Genomic DNA, 23,213 nt, shown 5'->3' on the forward strand with positions numbered 1-23,213 from the left:
TGCCTTTTTGTGTACCGAATTGGGCTTGCCCTCCCTAGACTAGGCAATTCCTGGTAATGCAAACCCCTCTTTGTTGACTTGGTTGGGTATACCATCCATGCATGGAACAATTACGCGTCTTTTTTTACCCCTCTCCTGTGGGCTAGGCTGGGGGTGTCATTCATGGATCAGACCTTTACACTGAAGCTTCTTGAAGAATGAGGTCCTTCATTATGCGCTGCGATGTATGTTTATAAATAATTACATATATGATCATGATGCCTTTGCTTACAAAAAAAAAAAAAAAAAAGAAAAAAAAGAAACCTGGATTTGTTAAGAAGGGTGACAGTGTTTTTTTTTAATGCGGAAGAAGTTGTTGAAGTTTTGCAAAATGCTGTCAGACTTAGGAATAGTGTAGTTTGGAATCTTAAAAGAGTGGCCTGGTGGTGTGAAAGAAACTAATAATTTCAAGGATAATTCTGATTGGATGGAGGATGATTTTGTTTTTTAATCCAGTTGCACCCCCGGTGGTAGTGCCTCTACTCCTCTTGATGATTCAGCTAATAGTGCTAACGTTGGATCATCTGTTCTTGAGGGGGAGGAAGGGGTGGTTCGTTCTTCTATGGTGGACGATTCTGGATCTGATCCTTGTGATTCCCCGAGCCTTAAACAAAGGTTGTGTAGGGAGAAGAAAACTCCTGTATGGTTAAAGGGCTATGTTGTGAAGAATATGTAATGCTATACTGTTTTATATTTACTATTGCTTTGTCTTTTTCATTACTGTATTTTTAGGTCTCGCCCGACCCATCGCATGCGCTGGCGAGACTTTTAGTAAGGGCTTCAAAAAATGCTACCATGGCTGGCCAACAGCTTGCGTGCATGTGCGCGGGAGCGCGCTTACGAGCAGAGGCGCCATATGGCTTTCCTCGTTAAGCGCATCGCTCGCCGCGCTTGATCGCAATCACTTTCGCAGCCGCGCGGCCAATGCTTGTTTGGTTTTAATGCACGTCCCGCCATTAACGTTCATATATCAATTCAGGTCCATGCGGCGTCGTTTAATAGTGCTGTTATAAATTATTTGAGAGGCAGGCCTTGTAACACTTATCCTAGGATACTGAATAATGTAACTATACAGCGATGGAATTCTACCACACACGAAGTAGGGTGTAATATGTACAGAATAAGGCTGCTACAAATGTATACTATAATGTCTTTGTACCTTGAAATCTCTTAAATCAATAAAAAGTTTAAAAAAAAAAAAAAAAAAATTATTTGAGAGGGTGGTAGACCGTTGCAGGCAGGTAAACGCTGTTTAGCGTTTTCACCAAGTACCATCAAGCTATTGACAGACAGTTTCCATCTTTGCGCTTCGAGTTTTTTGTCAATATTAGCACTGCCGCCCCTCGGGTTTCACTGAAAAAGCTTACCAAGGGATGGTACGATGGAGGCATAGCCTTGCCGGACCTGCAGCTATATTACTGGGCCTCGCAGTTGGTGGTGGTAAATCACTGGGTGTATCGACCCCCTGATGACCCGGCGTATGTGCTAGACAAATATCAAACAGGTCGAGCAGGGTACTTGGGTGCGCTCTACTCTAAAGTTAAAAAGCATAAATTTATTGGTCCCATGTCTCATACGATTGACATCTGGCGCCGAGCGAATTCCCAATTAGGGTGGGCAAACACCCTCACAAAGGCGGCACCACTATGGTAGACCCAGAGACTTGGTACCCTATGTTTTCAGACAGGGTTTGACAAGTGGGACTTGATTGGAATCTCAAAGGTCGGAGACTTGATAAAAAAAGGTTCCATTCTTAGCTTTGAGAAACTGACAGGAACCTACCACATGGCGCAAGGAGAACTATTTCGCTACCTTCAGATTCGACACGCCCTTCTGACGGCATTTACTCACTTGCAAGACATTCCGGATTCGTCACCTCTAGAGGACAGGCTATTAGATGGACAAGTGCACTCGAAGACCATCTCCCTGACGTATAAGAAGTTATGCAACAACCTCCCCGATACATTTGAGACGCTTCGAGAGAAGTGGCAACGAGACATGGCCCCATAGAGGAAGAGGACTGGAGGGTGGCACTGATGTCTCCTAGGAGGGCGGCGGTCACCCTCCGATACCGGCTGATCCAACTCAGGATCCTACATAGGTCCTATATGACGGGGGTCGTCCTCGCAAGGATAGGGGCTAGGGAAGATGCACTCTGCCTTAGGGGATGCCAACATGAGGCCACTTTCTATCATATGGTTGGGACTGCCCTGCGATCAAATCGATATGGGAGGGGGCCGCGACTAAGCTTCGAACCGCACTGGGGAAAACGCTGGCCCTCACGCCTCAGATGGGCCTACTTAACATATGGGAGGCTACGGGCCTCACGGAGATCGAGCAGCAGATGACAACGCTGGGCTTCACCTTGGTCAAACGGGAAATAGCACGCCACTGGGAGACTGCAGATGCACCATCTATACGAGTATGGGACAGATGCATGATAGCTGAAAAGAAAGTGTTTATAATTCGAGGATGCCCCAAGAAGTGAGATAAGAATTGGAAAGCATGGACTGGGTACCGGGGGAACCTATGTACATCCCCAGTGGTGGACTTAACACCGAGGCGAAACGAACTCAGAGAAGTGTTAAAATTGTGAATGCAATTCATTATACTTTACCTATGGAAAAAGTGTTCTATGGTGCTGCTGGCACAAATGTTACTCTGTATGTGAACTTGGCAAAATCAATAAAAATGTTATTTAAAAAAAATATATATTAGCACTGCCTAACTTCATTTTGTTTAACATTATAGCTTTCCTGAAATCTAGTGGTAATATTGTATTACAGCAAACACACAGCTTGCCAAACGTTTATGGGCGTGCGATGAATGTCAAGTCTTGTTCTCAGTGTCTCACGTATTGAAATGTAGACTAACACAGAAGAACGGCCACCTGCTCACGGCAGAAGCTCTTTATTTAATCTTTAGATCAGTGTCAATTTCAAAGGCTGCACCACCGTAAATGCAGCTCTAGAAGTTATAAAGTGACCTGTCTTAAAGTGTGTTCAACAATCACGCACACGTTTCACCTTTTTTAGGGCTCTGCATGATGCAGGTTCTACATTTTGAGTACTGTGTGGTTTATTATTAGCCTATTATCTAACAACATTCAGGGTGTAAGGAGTCCAAGAAGCACAGTTTCAATACATCATCTCAACCATCAGGTTGCCAAAATAAAGAAAAAAATATTTAAGAAACCAAATGCAGCCCAGATTTGTCTGTTTCAGGAGTTTCCATTTCATGATTTTGGTCCTTGTAAAGCAAAAGTTGTCTTCAGTAGAGCGTTGCTTGCACAATCTTCTGTGACATAACGTTTGCACTCGTTCTGATGGTACGAAAATGAGAGAAATGTGAACTGATCACATTACCACACGATCCTACCTTTCCTGTTCTTTCTATAATAAAGCAATATCGGAGAATTCATCATACCACCAGCACTTAGGCGCTTATTTTGAGATAATATCCTACCGATGAAATGGAGTCCATCTATAAATGAGTGTCTTTCGATATTAGAGTAAGCGTGACAGAATGAGGTCCAGGCAGAACAAAGGGCCAACAGGCAGTGCCACAAAGACTGCAATCCCCCATAAAAATCACAAATGTAGCAAACAAGCGAAGAATTTGACCTGACAACTTTCACAATTGGTATTTTAAAATTAAGTTTTTGCACCCTACATTAACACATAACTCTAAATGAGGCTGTTAATCTTTGTACTTCGATGTGACCTATTCACCATCAAGTAACCTACTCTATTTTCGATCTTTGGTGTGCATTTACGTTTGGAAGTGTACTATCATTTTAGATAGATTGGTGGAGGTAAAGCCAAGAACTAAATCTCCCCACAAATAGATTACCTCTTGAAATTAGGGGTTTAAGACTAAGTTTTATAGTGTGAGCTTGCTGTAATCATTCAGAGTGCTATAAATAATATGATTGCTACAGCAACATTTTCCCCCATGAGTTCTCACTGCAAAATTAGACTTTCCAAGCTCCTTTAAATTTGTTTGAAAAAAACAGACTGTCAACATTCATGCAGTTGCAAAGTAAAGAAACAGTTTTAAAGTTAATTCGCGAGAAAAAGGCACAACCATTTCTAACAATAACCAGCACTCCAAGGAAATATTGCCCGTTTACTGGGACAAACTAGACCAGGGCGTAATTGCAGGAAACTCAGCGATCTACATATAATTAAATTATCAGGAACTATACAAGACTCTGGGCACTTAACAAAACCTTCACACACCCCTAACAGAAATGTGCTAAGAAAAGTTGGTGACTGAATTCGTTTTTTGTGAATTTAACTTTTGTATACAAAAACACAACACAAAGTAAATCAAACAATCGCCATTTTTATTAAAACACAGCGGTGCATCTGAAGAAAAACAACATGCATTTATGGATCATTCAACAAACCAGGTGCACCAACAGGGATATATAAGAGATTGAAATAACCAACCAACCAGTGGCCAAGTAAACAAGCATTGGCATAGCCAATAGGTCTCTCCTTTGGTACCTTATAAGTGTTTAGCCGTGCAACAGTTGATGTTGTTGCACCAAGGATATTGTGCTGCATAACTAAATACTTATAAGGTCCCAAAAGCGAGGCCTATTGGCTATGCCAATGCTTGTTTCTTTTATGTTCGTTTGTTTTTTTTTACATTTATTTTGTCCTTCCTGCTTTTTCTTTGTTTATTAAAGCGGGAGAAGTGTTGTGTCACTTAGTTACCAGGAATGCTTGGTGTAAGCATTCCTGGAATGTTTATGTTTAACTCTGTTCTGTTTTCTGGGCAGTTAGAAGTTGGACACGGGAGGACTGGACGTGTCTTTCTGTGCTCCTCAGCCAAATAAAGATATTGCTTCAATTGGACCTGGTGCACTTGCCTTTCTACACTCAGGCTATCTTAGCGAGGGGGACCATGTAAATATTAAAAAGCATGGGGCTCAAACAGGAGCCCTGCGGAACTCCATAAGGCAGTGGCATCGTCTGGACCATTTAAGGGCCATTCCTTGAATCCATAGATCATGGAGTATGTCGAGAGGTCGGGGTGATACACCGTATCAAATGATGCCGACAGATCTAATAAAACCAATATTGTCAGGACATTAGCGTCAAGCGAACATTTATTATGGTCAGTGACCGCAAGCAAAGCTGTCTCGGTACTGTGAAGGGGTCTAAAATCAGACTGAGACCTTTTTAATAGTCTGTTAGTCTCAAGGTAGGTTGTCAATAGATAGTTAATTTATTTTTTTACAATCGGCAAAAGGAAAGCTTATCACTCCTGGAGACAGTCTTTAACCACTATATTTCATTCAGAACAGAAACCAACACTGCCAATACTTCAAATAGGGGAGAGGCTAACTGGAGCAATCCCCTAGCTGATGCAACCAGCATGGCCAGTCAAGTGTTACTTAGCTCATGCATCCAACTAAGTATCTGGAACAATACAACCACCAACTTTACGTGCCATCTGATTCCTGTCACCCCACGGAGTCCTATCAAGTTAAATTTGTTAACCTCCAAGGCCTCACCCTCCAGTTTGACCACAGGAGCACCTTTGAAGAGGCGCTTGGATCTCATGGCTCTGCTTCTCTGGGTCATTCTGACCTACTGTCGCATTGGGAAGAATGTAATTTACAGCACAATCACACTGCAGCTAGAAAGATGGGGCACACCAGCATAATTCCAGCACCAACCACAGGAATGTCTTGCTCAACAACTTTGATGCAGTTTCAGCATCCCTAACCTATAATTCCGACAAACTGCATGTAGACATTCTTAGCACACTAGCAGACCACATTGTGGGAATCTATGCCAGATTTCTCGACTTCAATTAATCAATCACAATTTGTAAAGCGCAGCACTGTCACCGCTAAGGGTACCAGGGGGCTGGGGGTGCAGGTCTGCCTAAAAAAAAACAGGTCTTGAATTTCTTTCTGAAGTCCGCCAGTCAAAGATGGAGGGGCAGGTCGTTCCAGGCCTTGGCGGTGATTAAGGAGAAGGAGCAGCCCCTATTGTGGCTGCAACAGATGTGGGGTTTGTGCACAAGGGCTAGTGAGGAGGAGTGCAGGTGTCTTACAGTAGATGGAAGTTGAGTCTGTAGTTGATGTAGGCCGGTCCTTGATAGTTTGGAGCTTTATAGGCTTGGGAGAGGATCTTGAACTGACATCTCTTCTGAATGGGGAGTCAGTGTAGGTTTCTGAGGTGGGAGGTGATGTGGGTCTGTATAGGGAAGGTCGAGGATGAGTCTGGCTGCAGCGTTCTGTATGGTCAGGCGTCTTCTGAGGAGCTGGGTGGAGATGCCGGCTAGTGTGTGTTGCTGTAGTTGAGGCAGCTGGTGACAAGTGCCTGAGTGACGGTCTTTCTGGTGTTGACAGATCCAACTAAAGATTCTGCCAAGAGTGCAGAGGGTGTGGAAGCAGGAGGAGGGGAGAGTTGGCTTGGCATTTCATGGTCAGTTCGCTGTAGAGGGTGACGCCTAGGTTGTGTGCGTGGTCTTTTGGCGAAGGTGTAGGTCCGCGTTCTGCTGGCCACCAGCTGTGATCCCATATGTATGTGTTTTTCCCCAAGATCAGTACTTCTGTCTTGTCGGAGTTTAGTTGGAGTTTAGTTTAAGGCAGTTGGCTCTCATCCAGTTGGATACAACAGCCATGGCGTCACAGAAGTTTGTTTTGGTGATGGAAAGGTCTCTGGTGGGCAAGAGGATAAGTTGTCATCTTTGTAGGAAATTATGTGGGGTCATGTAGGTGTTGAACAAAGTGGGGCTGAGGGATGATCTTTGAGGTACGCCGCATATGATGTTCTTGGGTTTGGAGGTGAAGGGAGGCAGCCGGATGCTCTGTGTGCATCCTGTAAGGAAGGAGGCGATCCACTTGAGAGTTTTGTGCTGTATGCTGATGTAGAGTCTGTTGATGAGGGTTTGGTGGGATACGGTGTCGAACACCGCAGAGAGGTTGAGGAGGATCAGGGCTACAGTATCCCCATGGTTGGAGAGAGTTCTGATGTTGTCTGTGGCAGCAATCAGCGTGGTCTCCCTCCAGTGGTTGGCACGGAATCCTGATTGTGAGGTGTCAAGCAGGTGGCTGTGTTCCAGGTATCCAGTGAGCTGTTGATGGCCTTCTCAAGTACATTGGCAGGGTAAGGGAGCAAGGAGATCGATCGATAATCTTTTAGTTTACTGGGGTAGAAAGAGGGTTTCTTTAGGAGGGGTCTGACATCTGCGTGTTCCCACCTGCCAGGAAACGCTACCATGGTGATGGAAGTTTTGATGATGCAGGTGAATTCCATGCTGATTTGGTTGGTTCCAAAGTTGAAAAGACAGTCGTAGCAGAGGTCGGTGGTTACCCCGGAGTGGATGGATGACATGATGGTCGTGGTGGTCTGTGTGGTGAGTGGAGAACATGTGGAGATCATTCGGCTAATGTGCGCTGGCAGGATGAGGCTGCTGAGGTGGAGGGCAGTGGGTTGGGGGTCAAAGTTGTTGTAGATGGTGGCAATCTTGCTGAGGAAGTAGTCCGAGAGAGTGCTGTAGAAATCTTGGCAGAGGTGGATTGTGTTTTCTGTGGCTGCTAGGTTGGAGAATTCCTTGACTATTTTGAGTAGTATTTTCGTGTGGTTGTCTGCTGTATCGATGCGAGCTTTGATGGCTGCTCTCTTGGCTTCCGTGCAGGTGGTAATTGCTGATGTAATTTGTGAGTGGCTCTATCAGAGGGGTTCCTTGTGGAGCGCCAACATATCTCGAGTGGGTAGTAGTTGCGCTTGGTGGTTCCGAGCACTGGGGAGTAACAGCTGGCATGTTTTGAGGTTTTATTGGTTTCATTGGGGTGACTGTCGGCGCATTTAGTGAGCTATTTCAGAGAAGTTATGGACACCCTGTTCTATGTCTGATTAAGCTTCGGCTTGGGAGGTGCTCAGGGCTTGAGTCCAAAGTCTTCTAAATTGCCCCAGTTGCGGCGGAAGGAGTTGTGATGTCTGGTGCTGGTGTGCTAAGCGCCGGCGATGGTGAAGTGAACAATGGCATGGTCGGACCAAGTGAGTTCTGTGACATGGCTGAATCTGACTGTCACTGGAGGTGAAAATGGGGTTGAGTGTGTGTTCGGCTCTGTATGTGGGTATGGAGACCCAGTTGGGTGGGGCCGATGTTGTTCAGGTTCTCCAGGAGGGTGGTGGACTAGGCACTGTTGGGGTCCTCGATGTGGAAATTGAGGTTGCCGAGTAGGATGTAGTGGTAGGGTTTGATGGTTTGGGGGTGGGGGGACGCAATGAATTTGGAGATGGCAGTGCAGAAAGCTAGTTGAGGTCCCAGGGGTCTGTATATGAGAGTGCCTCTTATCATTGTCTTGGTGTCAGTTTACAGTTGGAAGTTGAGGTGTTCCATGAGGGATGTGTGGTTGTCATTGACGGCAATGAATCGGATGGTTTCCTTGAAGATGATGGCTATGCCTCCGCCATGCTTGTTAGTGTGGTCTTGGTGTATCATCTTGTAGCCAATGGGTGTTGCAGTGACGATGACAGGGTATGTGGAGGGATTGAGCTATGTTTTGTGATGAAGGTGGTGTCAGGGGAGAGGGTGGTGATGGTGTCCCAGATTCCCATGGCATGTTTTCAGAGGGATCGTGCGCACAGCAACAAGCATTGGGTTTGCTGGTTGTTACTGGTCTTCCGGGCGGATGTGGCATGGGATTCTGCATGGACTGGCGGTACTGTATTGCAGGCGAAGTGGCAATAGAGGCAGGTGAAGGGTCCTTAGGTTGTTAGTGGGGAGGAGATGCAGCAGCTGTTTCAGTCTCCGGAGTCCAGGGTCAGGAGCTCCTCTGTGGTGTAGCGGAGGGTAGCAGGAGGGCCGGCGTTCCTGGGGCTGTGCACAGTCCAGGCTTGGCTGCGTTGCAGCCTCCATTAAGTAGGTCCTGGGAGGGGCGCTGGGGAGATGGGAAGTGGTAAAAACAGCATGGGAGGAGCAAGAAAATGGCAAAGCATTGCTCCTGTGGCCTAGGGCACAGGAACCTTGGGGCTGAGCTTGGGGCACTGAAACCTGGGTGGGCTGGTTAGGCTGGCTGGAGAGTTCGACTTCAGGCAGGACCAGCCTGGTAGTCGCACAAGTAGACTGGCGGCAGGTACTGCTGGTTAGGACAGCCTTGAATAACCTGATTACCAGAGTCCCATTGGATTCAGCTGCTGTGTACTTTACTTGTCCCTGCACATCTACTTGCAACGCCATTGCTACAATACCTGAAAAGCTAGACACTATTCTTGATCGGATTTCCTCAGTGCTCCCCTCACAGACCAGTTCATCCGCAAAGCCACAAGATATTACAGGCTGCAGTATGGGTCCTGTATGTCTCATGGCGTCTCTTGTAAAGTCTAACTCATTGACTGCAAGTGACTCTCTAACGGTTTCTAATCCTAATTCTGATCATGTTGAGGCATGTGCCTTGGAGCAACCACAATTATCTAAACCTGAGCCGTCAGGCACCACAACTACCAGAGAGAAAAGATGATATACTTAACAGGAGTACAATTCTGAAGCTGCTTGGGGGAGCAGCTGGTACAAGATACTTTAACTCTACACACCTGGAGCTAATTGAATTGAAAGAAAATCGGGCCCACAGGGGGTGTGCCATTACGATGTTATGTTAATAAAATGTATACAGCGCACGAATACCCTCGGGTGTCATGGCGCTTCCAGTGCTACATACTGTACTTAGTGCTACTACTACTAAAAGAGCCAGGTCTTCAGTTGTTTTCTGAACTCGAGGAGGGAGGACATTTTTCTAAGATAAAGTGGAAGGGAATTCCATTCCTTGGTTGGTGGTGTTATAGGTGAAACTCCTCCCCCCAGTTCATCTTTTTAATCCTGACCACCGGCATCAGATGGGAATTAGCCGAACGCAGAGGTCTATTTGGAGAATATCATCTGAAGGGGTCCTCTAGAAATTTCAGCACTTCTTTGTGCAAAGCCTTATGGGCCATGCAGAGTGCCTTGAACTTTATCCGCTGACCGACTGGCAGCCAGTGGAGGTCTCGTAATGCTGATCTGACAGACTGATATTTAGGTATGTCCAGAATCAGTCTTGCTGCAGCCTTTTGTACTGCCTGTAACTTCCTGAGAAGGGTGGATTGCACACTGATGTACAGTGCATTACAGTAGTCAAGTTTAGACAAGACTAAGGATGTTACATTACAATAGTCAAGTTTAGACAAGACTAAGGATGTTACAACCAACTTTCTGCAGGATTTAGGAATAAAAGACAACTGCGGGTTTCTTGAGGGTCTTGCTATCCTGGTCCAGGACACTGGGTAGCATCAGGAAGAATTGCTTGCCTTCTTGGTCAGACAGTAATGTCTCTAGGAGGAAACAAGCTTCCGTCTGTTACTTCTCCAGTTCTACCCCACAGGTGTCTGTGGCTCTCTTTATAACAGCGTGATGCCGTCCGGGGTAACGCTCTATATGGGTTTGAGTCTACCTCCTCATTTGAGTTCAAATTCGAAGATATCTTCTACTATTTTCTCTTGTGGCTCTGGTGCCAGTGGAGGTTCAGTTCCATAATTGTTTGCATAATTGTTTGCTCAGTTTGTTGCTTGTCTGGAGACTTATGAAACTATCAAACTCTTTCTCCTTCTGAAATAGGACTTATAATTCAGCCTTGAGATGCCTCCTCTCTCTCTCGACCTCAAGAGTACTTTGTTCGACGTCCACAGTATTGATACTTTTCTTCAGCATCAAGCCGTTCTTCGATGTCTTCATTGAACCTCTTTTCGCCAAAGAGGCCTTATTAATCCCATGAACTTGATCCCCTTTCAAGGTAAAGGCTGGTTCAGAGGGTTTGCCTCTAGTGGTATCCTTTGTATTGGATCTGTGTGGCTCTCTAGGGTTTGGTTTGCCTTGCAGTGTCAACCTTATTATAGAAATCTTTTGATTCTTCTTTCGATTTTAGGGTAGAACTATTTTCCATGTATTCGCTCATCAAATATTAAAAGCATGGTATGATTCAAGGCATGTGCTGAAAAACTGCTTTTGAAGCTGGTAATAAATGCGCTAAGGCTTGTCTACATGGGATTGGGCCCTAAATTGTAAATATTTGCTCCACTGTTATTGAAATATGAAAATAATACATTTTTGACTGACCTATTGTGCCTGACCTGTTATACAATCATTCAAGAGCAAACATACCCTAGACAGTGGTGGACTTCGGACTCTCTCTCTCCTCCTGTCTCGGGTCTTTTCTGAGTCAGAGGGTTCTACTCTTCTCTTTGAACCTTCCTGGCTTCTGTGTCGTTTCCTCTCTGCAGTCCGAGAAGCGCCTCCTGTCTCTCCTCGTGTGTCCCTCCATTTCTCACTGGCCTGGGAAGGATCTGGCTTCTCCCCCACGGGAAATTCTTCCTATCAAATAAAATTTGGAACATGCTCAGAAAAACCTCCTTATTTACCCAGGTACACATTCTGGAACTGGGACAGAATAAGAAAACTAAATGCAAAAGTAAAAGATAACAAAATGATGGCAAGAATATAAGAGTGGAGAAAAAGAAAAAAGGCATAACAGTAGGGCAGAACGATGATGGGAGAGAGAAAGAGAGCCTCACCTTTGTGTCTGGGTCGTAGCACACACCAGAAAGTGGATCAATATATAATCCAGTATCTGGATCATAGATGAAACTAGAATCGTCAGTTTCTGAAAAACAGAGCAGAGAAAACCTAGGAGTTAAGGCTTATCAGTAAGGAGACTAGTTTTACCTACATATGCGTGATAATATTAGCAACATGATCAACAAAAGATCAAGACACCAGCGCTCCTTAAATGCGAATCCAAATGTGTTAATCGATGTTCCTGTTTAGTTCCACAAGAAATAGTAATGGAAAAGGAGAGACACCATCTTTTAAACACCTGCAGTTAAGCTTCAAAAGTAGGAATAACTTAAAAGCAGGGAATTCTTTCAATGAAGAGTCCTGAATGACACCAAACAGGCAATCAGTGTGCGTCAAGGAAGGTTGGGTTGTCTTTGACGACACTCAGAACCATAGGGAGAAAAATAGCCCAGTTATCCTGCTTTGATTAGTAGTGCAAGGGGTAGCGTAGTCATGGGGTATCTTTCACAACATGGCCTCAATCACTTCACCCAGTTTATTTAAATTCAAAGCTACAACCACCCCGGCACACGTTACCCACCACACCCGGATAAAAAAACACATTCTCCTTCCCAACCATTAAAACAATTGCTGCCTGCCGTCTTGTCCCCCACCGCCTTTAGCATTACCCCCTCTCCCTCATCAGAATCTTTAAGCGTACCTTCTGTCGTGCCACCCATCCCACCTTCTGTAGCACTGTCCTCCCCCCACCAATATTTCAAATTACCTGGTGTCCTGCCACTCACCTCACGACCACCAGTGATGCTCTACCTACATCATCCAAATACTTAAAATTACCTGGCGTTCCGCTACCCATCCCACCATTCTCTATGCCTTCCCATCGTCTCTAAAGCTGCAGCCGCACTGGCAGTGACTATCTATGAAATGCATCAGCACATCTTGGAATATTGCTGTCAGCTGCATATCTTTGCAGATCCACAGCTGAAAGGAAAGATGGCTGCTGGCAGAGGTAAAGCTCTGCCCATGTTCTACCACCTCCCTTGGGTCTGGGGAGACCCAAGGGAGGTGGAAGAATGCAGGTGAGACAGTCAGCCAGCCATCTAAGACGACAGAACACAGGAAAATAAGCTCTCTCCAGTGAGGTGAAAACACACTTTAAAGCAGGTACTAACCAGATTCAGAAACTGTTATTCAAGCAGAAGGTTCTCTATGAGAGTCACACACAACAATAAGTTTCTGCTCTCAAGGCACTAACCAAACAATACAGCAAGTTTACTCACCATTCTCATCACTTTCTCCAGCACCTTTCGATCCTCCTGCACTCCTCCTCTGTAAAAAAAAACATGGACCAATCAATGGGAGAAGTTTAAAGGACATAGTCAAGAAAAAATAACAGTCTGTAGCCAAGGCCGACATTCCTCTTGACATTTAAAAATCTGTTTCAAAACTGAAAGTACGTTTATTATAAGATGATTTCTAAAATGCACATGTATCTTAGCCTCAGCTGAATCTTTGGATTTCCACATACGGAGAGCGCGAAAAACAGTGCAGCGGTGAGGCAAATTAAGAGAAGAGAACACAAGTGAATGGTGTGTAGAGTGAAGGGTATACAAGTGCGATTAAAACAGTCAGACCAGAGGGAATTCTGAAATCAGAAGAAAACCAAGAAAAACGAATTCCGGAAAAAGGGTTGTAATGAGAACGGAGTACATTTGAGCGTGAGATATAAAGAGATAAGGTAAGTCAGTTTGAGTGTGAAAGTAAGGGGGTTTACTGGAAGAAGCTTGCTATGGGAAGGAAGCAGGTCTATATGCCTATCAAGCATTAGGCCATATAGCAAAAAAATATGAACCACGCACCATCAGGCACACAAGATTTTTCAGCAAGATAAAACGATTCTTAACATCCAAAATAACCGTTTTAAGCATCTCTCGTTCAAGTGCTTTAAATTAGAGGAATAAACAGAGCCAAACATTTTCACGTGGTTCCCTAAGATCTCCAGAAGCCTAAGCCATAAATTGCTCAATCAAATCACAGCAAAGTTGGCAGGCAATTCTGAACAAGGATTAGTTACTTACCTGTAATCCTAGTTCTCATTAAGGGGTATACTCATCAAAGTCATAATCTATGAATGATCCCCGCCCATGTGCGGGATCCCGGAACATATAGAAAATACATATATATGTATATGTGAGCCTAAAATGTTTCAAACATGGCAAAAATGCTGAAATTACATAGGTTTGCATTGTAGTACCCCTAACCCATAAGGAAAAAAGGAAGCACTAAACCAATTGTCTCACAACAATGCTTTATTGCCATAAAGCAAACTTGTAATTGCAGGCATTTGCCTGTAGGCTGCAGCAGAGTATCAAGAAAACAAAGAAAACTGACACCTTGCCTTTAAGGCATTAGAGTAGAGGGACCGTGCCTTTAAGAGCTGTAGGAGACCCCCTGCTCCCATGATGCACCACAGGTGACAGTTAGGTCAGTTCTTTTTGACGGTGCACATGCACCTGAGTGGATCTGCAATCAATAAACAATAACTTGAAGAGAATGCTCGTCCAGGGAGGTGGGTGGGTCGCTTATTTCTTTGATGAGTATACCCCTAGATAAGAACTAGGATTAAAGGTAAGTAACTAATCCTTCTCATCCAGTGGATACTCATCAATAGTCATAATCTATGAATAGAGTAGCAAGCCCATACCCAAAGTCTCGCGGACGAGCAACAGAGCATATAGAACATGAAGTAAAATCACATTCAAACAGCAGTTATGCAAATAAATTCATCAAAGAGGCCTGCCCCACCTGGGCATCGGCCTGTGCATCTGAATCTAGGCAGTAATGGCGTGTAAAGGTATGTATCGTGCGCCATGTAGCCGCTTTGCAAATCTCAGATATAGGAACGTTGCGAAGGAGAGCTGTAGTAGAAGCTTTCCCTCTGGTAGAGTGTGCTCTTGGTCTGCCCTGCAGAACCTTGTGGGCTAGTTGGTAAGACAAGGCTATACAGGAAACAATCCATCTAGAAATAGATCTTTTGGAAGCAGCCAGCCCGGTATTTGTTAAACCATAATTGACAAAGAGCCGGTCAGACTTTCTAAGCGAAAGGGTTTTAGCAAGGTAAAACTTCAATACCCTCCGGAGGTCTAGAGAATATAAGGCTCTCTCCGGGGGAGTGGCTGGTTGAGGAAAGAAAGTGGGCAACGTGATAACCTGATTTATGTCAAAATCCGAGACCACCTTGGGCAGGAAGCTCGGATGAGTCCGCAGCACCACTCTATTGGCGTGGAAAACAGTGTAAGGCTCCTTGCAGCACAGGGCCTGAATCTCACTTACCCTGTGGGCCGAAGTGATGGCTACTAAGAAAGCAGCCTTCCAGGTCAAATGTTATAAAGATGCCTTATGGATAGGCTCAAAAGGAGCACCCATCAATTTGGTGAGAACAATGTTAAGCTCCCAGGGAGGAGAAGGGGACCTCACTGGTGGAAACACTTTCTTAATCCCCTCTAGGAAATCTTTGACTACAGGCAGTTGAAAGAATGAGGTCTGGGTAGGGGACTTTCTATAAGCTGTGATAGCAGCTAAGTGGACCCTGATGGAGGAGTACTTTAGACCAGACCTTGCCAAGTGCAGTAAGTATGGAAGAATCACTTGCTCTTGACCTTGAGTCAGATCAAGAGCGTTGTCCCTACACCAAATGTAAAACCTCTTCCACTTGAAGGCATAAGACTTTCTAGTGGAGGGCCTCTTTGCTTCTCGAAGAATGTTCATACAGTCAGCCGAAAGGTCTAGATGTCCGTACTGGATGACTTCATGAGCCATGCAGTCAACCGGAGGGCGGGGAGATTGGGATGGAACACTCTCCCCATGTTCTTGGTCAATAAGTCCGGGAGGCAGGGCAACCTCCGGTGTGGCACCTCTGACAGTTGAAGGAGATCCGGGTACCACCACTGGCGTGGCCACTCCGGTGCTATCAGGATCATTCTGGTGTTGGTCCTGTAGAACTTCTGTATGACCGCCGGGATGAGATGGAGAGGAGGAAAAGCATACAGCAATGTCTGCGACCAGCTGATCAAAAGTGCATTCCCCCGTGATCCCTGCTGGGAGAACCTGGAGGCGAAGACGGGGCATTTCTTGTTTGCCGCGTCTGCGAACAAATCGATGTCCGGCACTCCCCATTTCCGTAAGACCTCCTGAGTGACGTCGTCGTTGAGCACCCAGTTGTGCGCTTCTACGAAGTCTCTGCTGAGGCCCTCTGCCTGCGCGTTCAGGGTTCCTGGCAGGTGGACTGCGATGATTGAAAGGCCTCTCGCCAGCAGCCAATGCCAAATGGATTGGGCTTCCAGAGACAGGACTCATGACCTGGTGCCTCCTTGCTTGTTCAGATAGAACATAGTTGTTGTATTATCTGTCTGAATGTGGTTGGATTGAAGAGACGGGTGCAGGGATTTGAGCGCCAGATGGACCGCCCGTAGTTCCAAGAAGTTGATGTGATAACTTCTTTCTGTCTCGGACCAGAGACCTTGTACCTGAAGCTGGTCCATATGAGCCCCCCAGCCTTGCATTGAGGCATCTGTGACCACTGTCTGCGTTGGAGGTATCTGATGAAAAAGGACTCCTTGCAGCAGGTGAGAGCGTTTCATCCACCATTTGATGGAGTCCCTGGAAGCTTGGTGGAGAGAGATACGATCTTCCCAGCGACCTGACCTCTGAGACCATTGATCCTCTAGCGTCTGTTGTAAAGGCCGCATGTTAAGGCGTGCATTGGGTACAATGTAGATGCACAAGGCCATTGATCCCAGTAGTGAAGACACTTGCCTGGCTGTGGGAAATGCAGTGTCGAGAAGAGTGTGGCACTTGAGAAGCATTGATGATAACCTCTCCTCCGAAGGACACACACTTGCCTCTGCGGAGTCCAGGGAGGCGCCCAGATAGTCCGTGGGGCGGATTTGAGACCGAACGGAAGCACTCGGTACTGGTAGTGGTGACGAGAGACCTGAAACCTGAGGAATTTTCGATGTTTCACTGAGACAGGAATGTGGAAGTAGGCGTCCTGCAGGTCGATGGCACACATCCAGTCTCCCTGGTGAAGGTGCGGAAAGATTTGATGCAAGGCAAGCATTCTGAATTTTTCTTTTCTGATAAACCTGTTCAGCAGGCACAGGTCAAGGATAGGTCTGTACTCTTGGGTTACTCCTTGCTTTTAAACTAGAAAGTAGCGGGAGTATACTCCCTGATTTCTTTGGAGAGGTGGGACTTCCTCTATGGCCTTCTTGGAGAGGAGAATAGTTACTTCATTCCTGTAAAAGCCGATTTTGAAGTTGAGGAAGGTGCTTCAATTACGGGGGCACTTGCGGAGGGGGAGACTTGTACCGTAGCAAGTAACCATGTTGTACAATATTCAGCACCCATTTGTCTCTTGTTATGGTTTCCCACTCTTCCAGGTGAAAAACGATACTTCCTCCTACCGGAGTGGCGAATGGGCGCGTAGGAAGTAAGGTCTCACTGTTTGGGAGGCTGATTCGTGGTGGACTGCTGCTGCTTGGTGTTCCCTCGTCCTCTGCCACGACCCCTCTGTTGGAATTGAGGCCTCTGCTGGTTCTGGGAGGACCATTGAGGGGTTTGAACCCTCTGCTGAAAGGAACGTTTGTTGCCCTGACGAAAGCGCTTCCGATATTCTTTGCGCTTCTCCAGCCCAACAGCCTTGACAGTATCCATTTCTGTCTTCATTTTATTCATTTCGTCATCGGCGTGAGCCTCGAACAAGGAACAGCCGTTAAAAGGTAGGTTTAAAATCTTCTTCTGCGCATCAGGTTTAAGGCCTGTTAGTCGCAGCCAGGCTGAGCGCCGAGAACAGATGCCATAGGAGTAACCACGAGCGGCGAGGTCTGAAGCATCCGCACTTATGATTTGATTGGCTACAAGCCCACCTTCAAGAAGAATTTCGTTGAAGTCCTGCCGGTCTTCTTTAGGGAGATTTTCAGTGAACCTTGAGAGGGAGTCCCAAAGAGATCAGTCATATTGCCCGAGAAGGGCTGAGGCACTTGCAATTTTCATGTACGAAGCGGACGTATTGCACATTTTCCTGCCATAGGAGTCCATCTGCTTACTGTCCTTCTCTGGGGGGACAGAAGATGACACAGACGCTGAGTGCGACCTCATGGCAGCCGCCACAATGACTGAGTCCGCTGGTGGATCAGCTCTGAGGAATAAGGGATCCTCGGCTAGGGCCTAATACTTTTTGGCGATCCTGGAAGGCATGGAGCCCACCGAAGCAGGGGTGAGAAATGTGGCCATAGCTGGTTCCAAGAGTCCTGGCACCAAAGGAAGTAGTGGTCTGGGAGCTGTGCCGGGGGTAAGGTGTCAAATATGATCGATGTGGGAACCACAGGGGTATGCAACGTGCTGTTCAGTTTCTGCGCACCCCTACCCAGGACATCGCAGAAGGTCGCGATGTCATCGATGGGAGACACCCGCGATGGAGGAGTCGAGGAGAAAGTCGGAGAATAGTCCCGGACCGAGGACCTCGTGGAGGAAGACCATGTGGGTGATCTAGTGTGTCATCTCTTTTGGGGACGGTCGCTGTGATGAACCCTGGACCTTGATCGGTGTCTAGAAGGTGATCTTGGTGTTCTGGGAGGAGATGGACGATCTCTGGACCGTGATCGGCGTGTGGAAGGCGATCTTGGTCTACTGGGAGGAGACTTGCTTCTCCGCGGGGAGATCCTAGAGGGCGAATACGTGCAAAAGTAGTCCGAGCCCGGACTTCTGCAGTCACCTGTACCCACATCCTCCAGCCAGCGAGGTGAGAGACTGTACTTTTCTGCAGCTTTAGGAGATTTCTCCGGAGAAATTTGCACGAAATGCATTCCTGGGGATGATGACTGGTTCCCAGATGACGATCTGGACCTGGACATCACTATATACCGGGTCTCCTCTGTGGCCGCTGCAGTTTTATCCCTCGACGTCCAACGCCTCGACATCGATGAAGTCTGCGTCACCAACGGCGTCGATCGAGGAGATCTGCTCTGGGAACGCCGTTCCGCTCTCGACGGTGGTCTGGGCGTCGATCGCCTACGGCGATGTGGAGACCTCGACTTTCGCCGTCGGCCTGGCGATCTCGACGTCGACCTTCGCCGTCGGGCTGGTGATCTCGACGTCTACCTCCCATGACGTCGAGTCGGCGTCGATCTTCTTGACGTCGAATGATGGGACTTCGACGAAGCTCTCGATGTCGACAAGCCCACTTGCGGCGAGATGTTCGCCGTCGTAACTCTCGACGCCGACCCCCTCGAGGGTGGCGAGAGTGTCTTGACGTCAACGGAAGCCTCGACGGAGACTTTCCGGGTCTCATAGGACCAGCAGCCTTCGAGCCCGAAGTGCTGTGCCTCGACGCCGACTTACTTGCATGCGGCGGAGAATCTCGACGTTGAGATGGTGTTTCGTCTCTTGAAGCGGAAGAATGCCTGGGTCTTTTTGACGGCGACATTGACGGCGAATCTCCTGTAATCTTCTTCTTCCTGGACTCAGGAGAGGTGGTATGTCGCCGTTTTTAGTGTTGTTTGGGGTTAGGGGTACTACAATGCAAACCTATGTAATTTCAGCATTTTTGCCATGTTTGAAACATTTTAGGCTGCATGTATAGGTTTTCACATATGTATATATATATGGATTTTCTATATGCTCCGGGATCCCGCACATGGGCGGGGATTATTCATAGATTATGACTATTGATGAGTATCCCCTGGAAATGTCTAAAATTAAGCAGCCACATTCTTCCAAAAGCCCTCCTTCCTCAACTAAATACGTCAAGTAATGAAAACAACCATTCTTAAACTATGCACACAGAAAACAATCCTCCCACATTTTAGTTTACTCATCACTAACAGCTTGACTAGAGAACTGTTCTATAAGGAAAAGTTACTTCTAATCCTAAATCTTCATCATGGGTATCGTCATCAAATACTCCGTTTAAAGAGGAGGATGAAACAAGAAGCGGGGTTTAGTTAGATAACAGGCTCTTTAAAGACTCATTTTGACACTGTGACATTATGGTAGTTGTCTGCTTGCAAACGCCACAATACCGTACAGTTTCAGTTACCTTTCGGTTTTTACAGTTGCTTTTAAGGAAGATTTTAATTACTATTCTTATAAACCACACTCTGGATATTTTAGATTTTTCTGACGTCTATGATAAAGAACTAGGACGACCAGTGGAGCTTCCTTCGCCAACATCATTAATGATCTAACTTAATAGCAAAGCTATCTCCTCTTCAACAAGGTTCGGAGGTGTAACCAAACAGGAAATAAAAACGCAAGAAAAGACAAAGAAATATACAAGGCAATAAGCTCAACAAGTAATATAGCAAGGTCTGAACCACATATCTGTCTAGTAGTGAGTCTGAATCCAGCCAGTAGCAGCATAGGACAAACAGCATGCACTGACTTTCTTGTCACTGTTTGGCGCTGTAAATGTCATTAACAGGAATATTTCTACAGAGAGAAGCCTTGTTTAAGAATCTCCTGCAATAACAGAAGCAGACTACAAAATGGGATGAACATAGTCTCCCGTGTGCAACAAATGCAATGTGGCTGCAGGCACGGTCCATCACATGTTCTGGAAGTGCCCCAATATAAGTGTATATCGAAGGGAGATGATTACGGATTTGGAGGCAATCTTGGAGACTGATATACCTGTTGGTTACACTGGGCATCAGAAACAACAAGGACCTCCTCAGGGCTAAGGTGCTGTTTTGCACATTGGAGTTTATAATACCTAAAAGGGATACTGAAAGACTGTGGGTGAAATAGCAAATCTGGCCTGACCTAACATATGTGGGAAACAGGCATGAATGTGTGTATGGAGGCTGAATGTGTGGTGTATGAGGGGAAGGATTCCCAAGGAAATTTGAGAAGGGGTGGGCCAGCTGGAACATTTATCACGGACAGGCAAGGAAGGAAACTGCATCATTAAGCAGCAGCCCAACCTCACTCACACGGACTCTCAACTGAAAAACCAAGGCAAGATGGGTGATTCGGAGGAGGGGAACCCCATAATGTGTGTGGGATCAGAGGTAGTTAAAATATTTTCCAATTGTGCTCTGTGGGGTGAAGACTAGGCTACTCAAAATGTGTGATACAGATGTAGAAATGATATAACGTGCAATGGACATGGTGCTATGTTAAAAAATAAATACAGATAAAAAAACATATCTTCTGCAATGAACTTTAAGTATTCTTGGATCAGCCTGGAACCAGTCTATGGTAATGCACGAACATTGTGCTATGAATAAACAATTGGCCAAAAACATTGCTTGGATTTTCTAAACTTTTTGACAAGCCAAATAAGAATCAAGCCATTTATTCACATTCAGATGGAGGATCTCTATACTGTTTTTGCTGGGGTTACTACAATTGCCAAAAAACTGCAGCTACTGGACATGGTATGGCTAGTGACGTTATGAGTGTCACTCGCCTCATAGGCTAGTACCACCCCTAAGGTGGCCTAATCTGAAGACAACAAGACTTTTCAGAGTTGCCCATCTCTGTAATGACAACCTTAGGAACTCTGTGACAGGTTATGCCCACTTCTCACAAAAAAATGTCCTCTGCTCCATTACCTCCAAAGACTCTAAAATGCAGCGTAAACAACAAATTCTCACATCCTTTCAGGGCACTACTGTGAGAAAGTGCCATCTTTCTTGCATGGTATGCCCCCACTTTTTGCTAAATTGCTGAATGTACTTTGACTGAGTGTACCCTGGGTTCCTGCCAATCAGGTGCCCAGGGCCTATGTTCCTTCCTTAAACCACACAAACTCCAAATTGGCAAACCCTAGCCACATGTCAGCCCCTAGTAAATGGTACCCTAGGTACCCAGGGCCTTGTGGCCAGGGAAGGCCTCTAAGGGCTGCAGCAGTCATTGTGCCACCCTCAGAGGCCCTGTACCCTTACACACACACACTGCCCTTGCAGGCTGAGTGTCTGGGTGCAGGACAAAACAAAGAGTCGACATGGCACACATCACTGTGTACCATGCCCATCACCTACACTGCCAAGGCATATGTCAGCCACCCCTCTAGCTGGGTGCATTACGCCTATGGTGTGGGCACAGGAGCAGGAGCCCTGTGCCCCTACAGTACCCGGGTCCATTCCTGGGCGCTGAAAGTGCAGTGCTGTCATTTAAGAGTACATGGTGCTGAGAGCTCGTCAAACACGAGCTCCACAGCACCATAATGGCAACACTAAAGCCTGGGAAGTTTGGTATCAAACTTCTCAGCACATTGAACCCACACTGATGCCAGTATGGGATTTAATGTACTAAGCACCCCAGAGGGCATCTTAGAGATGCCCCCTTACAGCTAACTTACAATCCACGTCTGCTCTGAGACTGCCCAGGCTGCCACACAGCAGACACGTTGCTGGACCCCTGGGTGGGAGAGCTCCTGCTCTCCCGGGCCTGCAACAATGCACATCCTGGGTGAGGTGACAAATCTCCTCCCCCAGGACGAGCAAAGGGAAGCTTCAAAGGCATGCCACCATTTGGAGTTTCCCCAGGCCACTGCAACCCCCCACTCTGGCGGGAAGCTTGGCCGGAAACCCCATACAAGGACAGGGGGATGTGCCATCCTGCCCACCCCACCCCTCAGGTGGGGTAGGCGAGGTGAAGCACATCTCCGGGCTCTCGCCATCTTGAAGATGGGAGGCCCTACCCTATCAGGATTAGGCTACTGCCCCCCTCCCACAGGAGAGGCAGGATAGGGGGTGTACCCACCCCAGGGCAAGGACCCATTGGTCCCTGGCCTTCACCTACCTGTAACGCCCCTAAATCTAGTATTTAGGGGCACCCTGAACCTTCCTTCCTCAGATTCCAGATAGAAAACTACAAGAAGAGCAAGAAGAACAAGGACCTGCCCTGCAGCTGCTAAAAAGAGAAGAAGACACCAACTGCTTTGGCCCCAGCCCTACCGGCCTGTCGACTCTCGAACCTGCACCAGCGCGGCATCTCTCGTGGCCAGCAACCTCACCAACCCCGGAGGACCTGGCTACCTTTTGGCTCTAAGTCCCTGGGACTCCCATGAGTAGAGGCTCTACTCAAGAAACCTATCTCTAACCCCTGGCAGCAGCCCGGAACCGCGGACCCAACACACTCTGCACCAGCCAAGCCTGGCCAGTGCCGGAGTGGACAAAGACCCTGAAGACGACCCCACGGCGACTGTGACCCCGAGTCCGGCACCCAAGGACCCCCCTCGACATTCCGGAAGAAGCCTGCAGCCTCAGAACAGAGTGCCACCCCAACCGCGATCAACCAGAGGGTAAGATTTCCTGCGGCCCGCTGTGCCCAATCCCGGGGTACCCACCTAACCTACAACTATCCAACTTACCCCTCGAAGTGGTGGTGGCACCTGAAGCATCCTCGTCCCCGAGCTTGCAGCCTTTTTCCAAACCGGAACATTCCCATTGATTTCCATTGAGCGCCCGAAGGCTCAAGAGCACCCTGCACCCAGCCGCCCGAGTGGCCCTGGCAGTGCACTCTCTACACTAACCTACTTCCCCACTTGCCCTGAGTAAGTGACCAGGAGCCCAGCTCCCACAGCC

The 23,213-nt window shown here is 46.9% G+C and overlaps 1 protein-coding gene across 5 annotated transcripts in view; it reads right to left on the minus strand.

Moving 5' to 3' along the window:
• The window catches only part of LOC146797866 (RNA-binding protein 6-like), a 1,129,330-nt gene that overhangs the window by 208,653 nt on the left and 897,464 nt on the right, over positions 1-23,213 (minus strand). For all 5 annotated transcript variants that reach the window (XM_085625068.1, XM_085625070.1, XM_085625069.1 and 2 more), the window contains 3 exons: positions 12,900-12,948; positions 11,616-11,704; positions 11,206-11,415 (listed from right to left, as the gene is read on the minus strand). In XM_085625068.1, the coding sequence (XP_085481194.1) occupies positions 11,206-11,415; positions 11,616-11,704; positions 12,900-12,948 (348 nt within the window). The remainder of the gene's footprint in view (positions 1-11,205; positions 11,416-11,615; positions 11,705-12,899; positions 12,949-23,213) is intronic.

Source organism: Triturus cristatus, chromosome 9 (genome assembly GCF_964204655.1).
Source record: "Triturus cristatus chromosome 9, aTriCri1.1, whole genome shotgun sequence".
In the NCBI taxonomy this organism is placed as follows: Eukaryota; Metazoa; Chordata; class Amphibia; order Caudata; family Salamandridae; genus Triturus; species Triturus cristatus.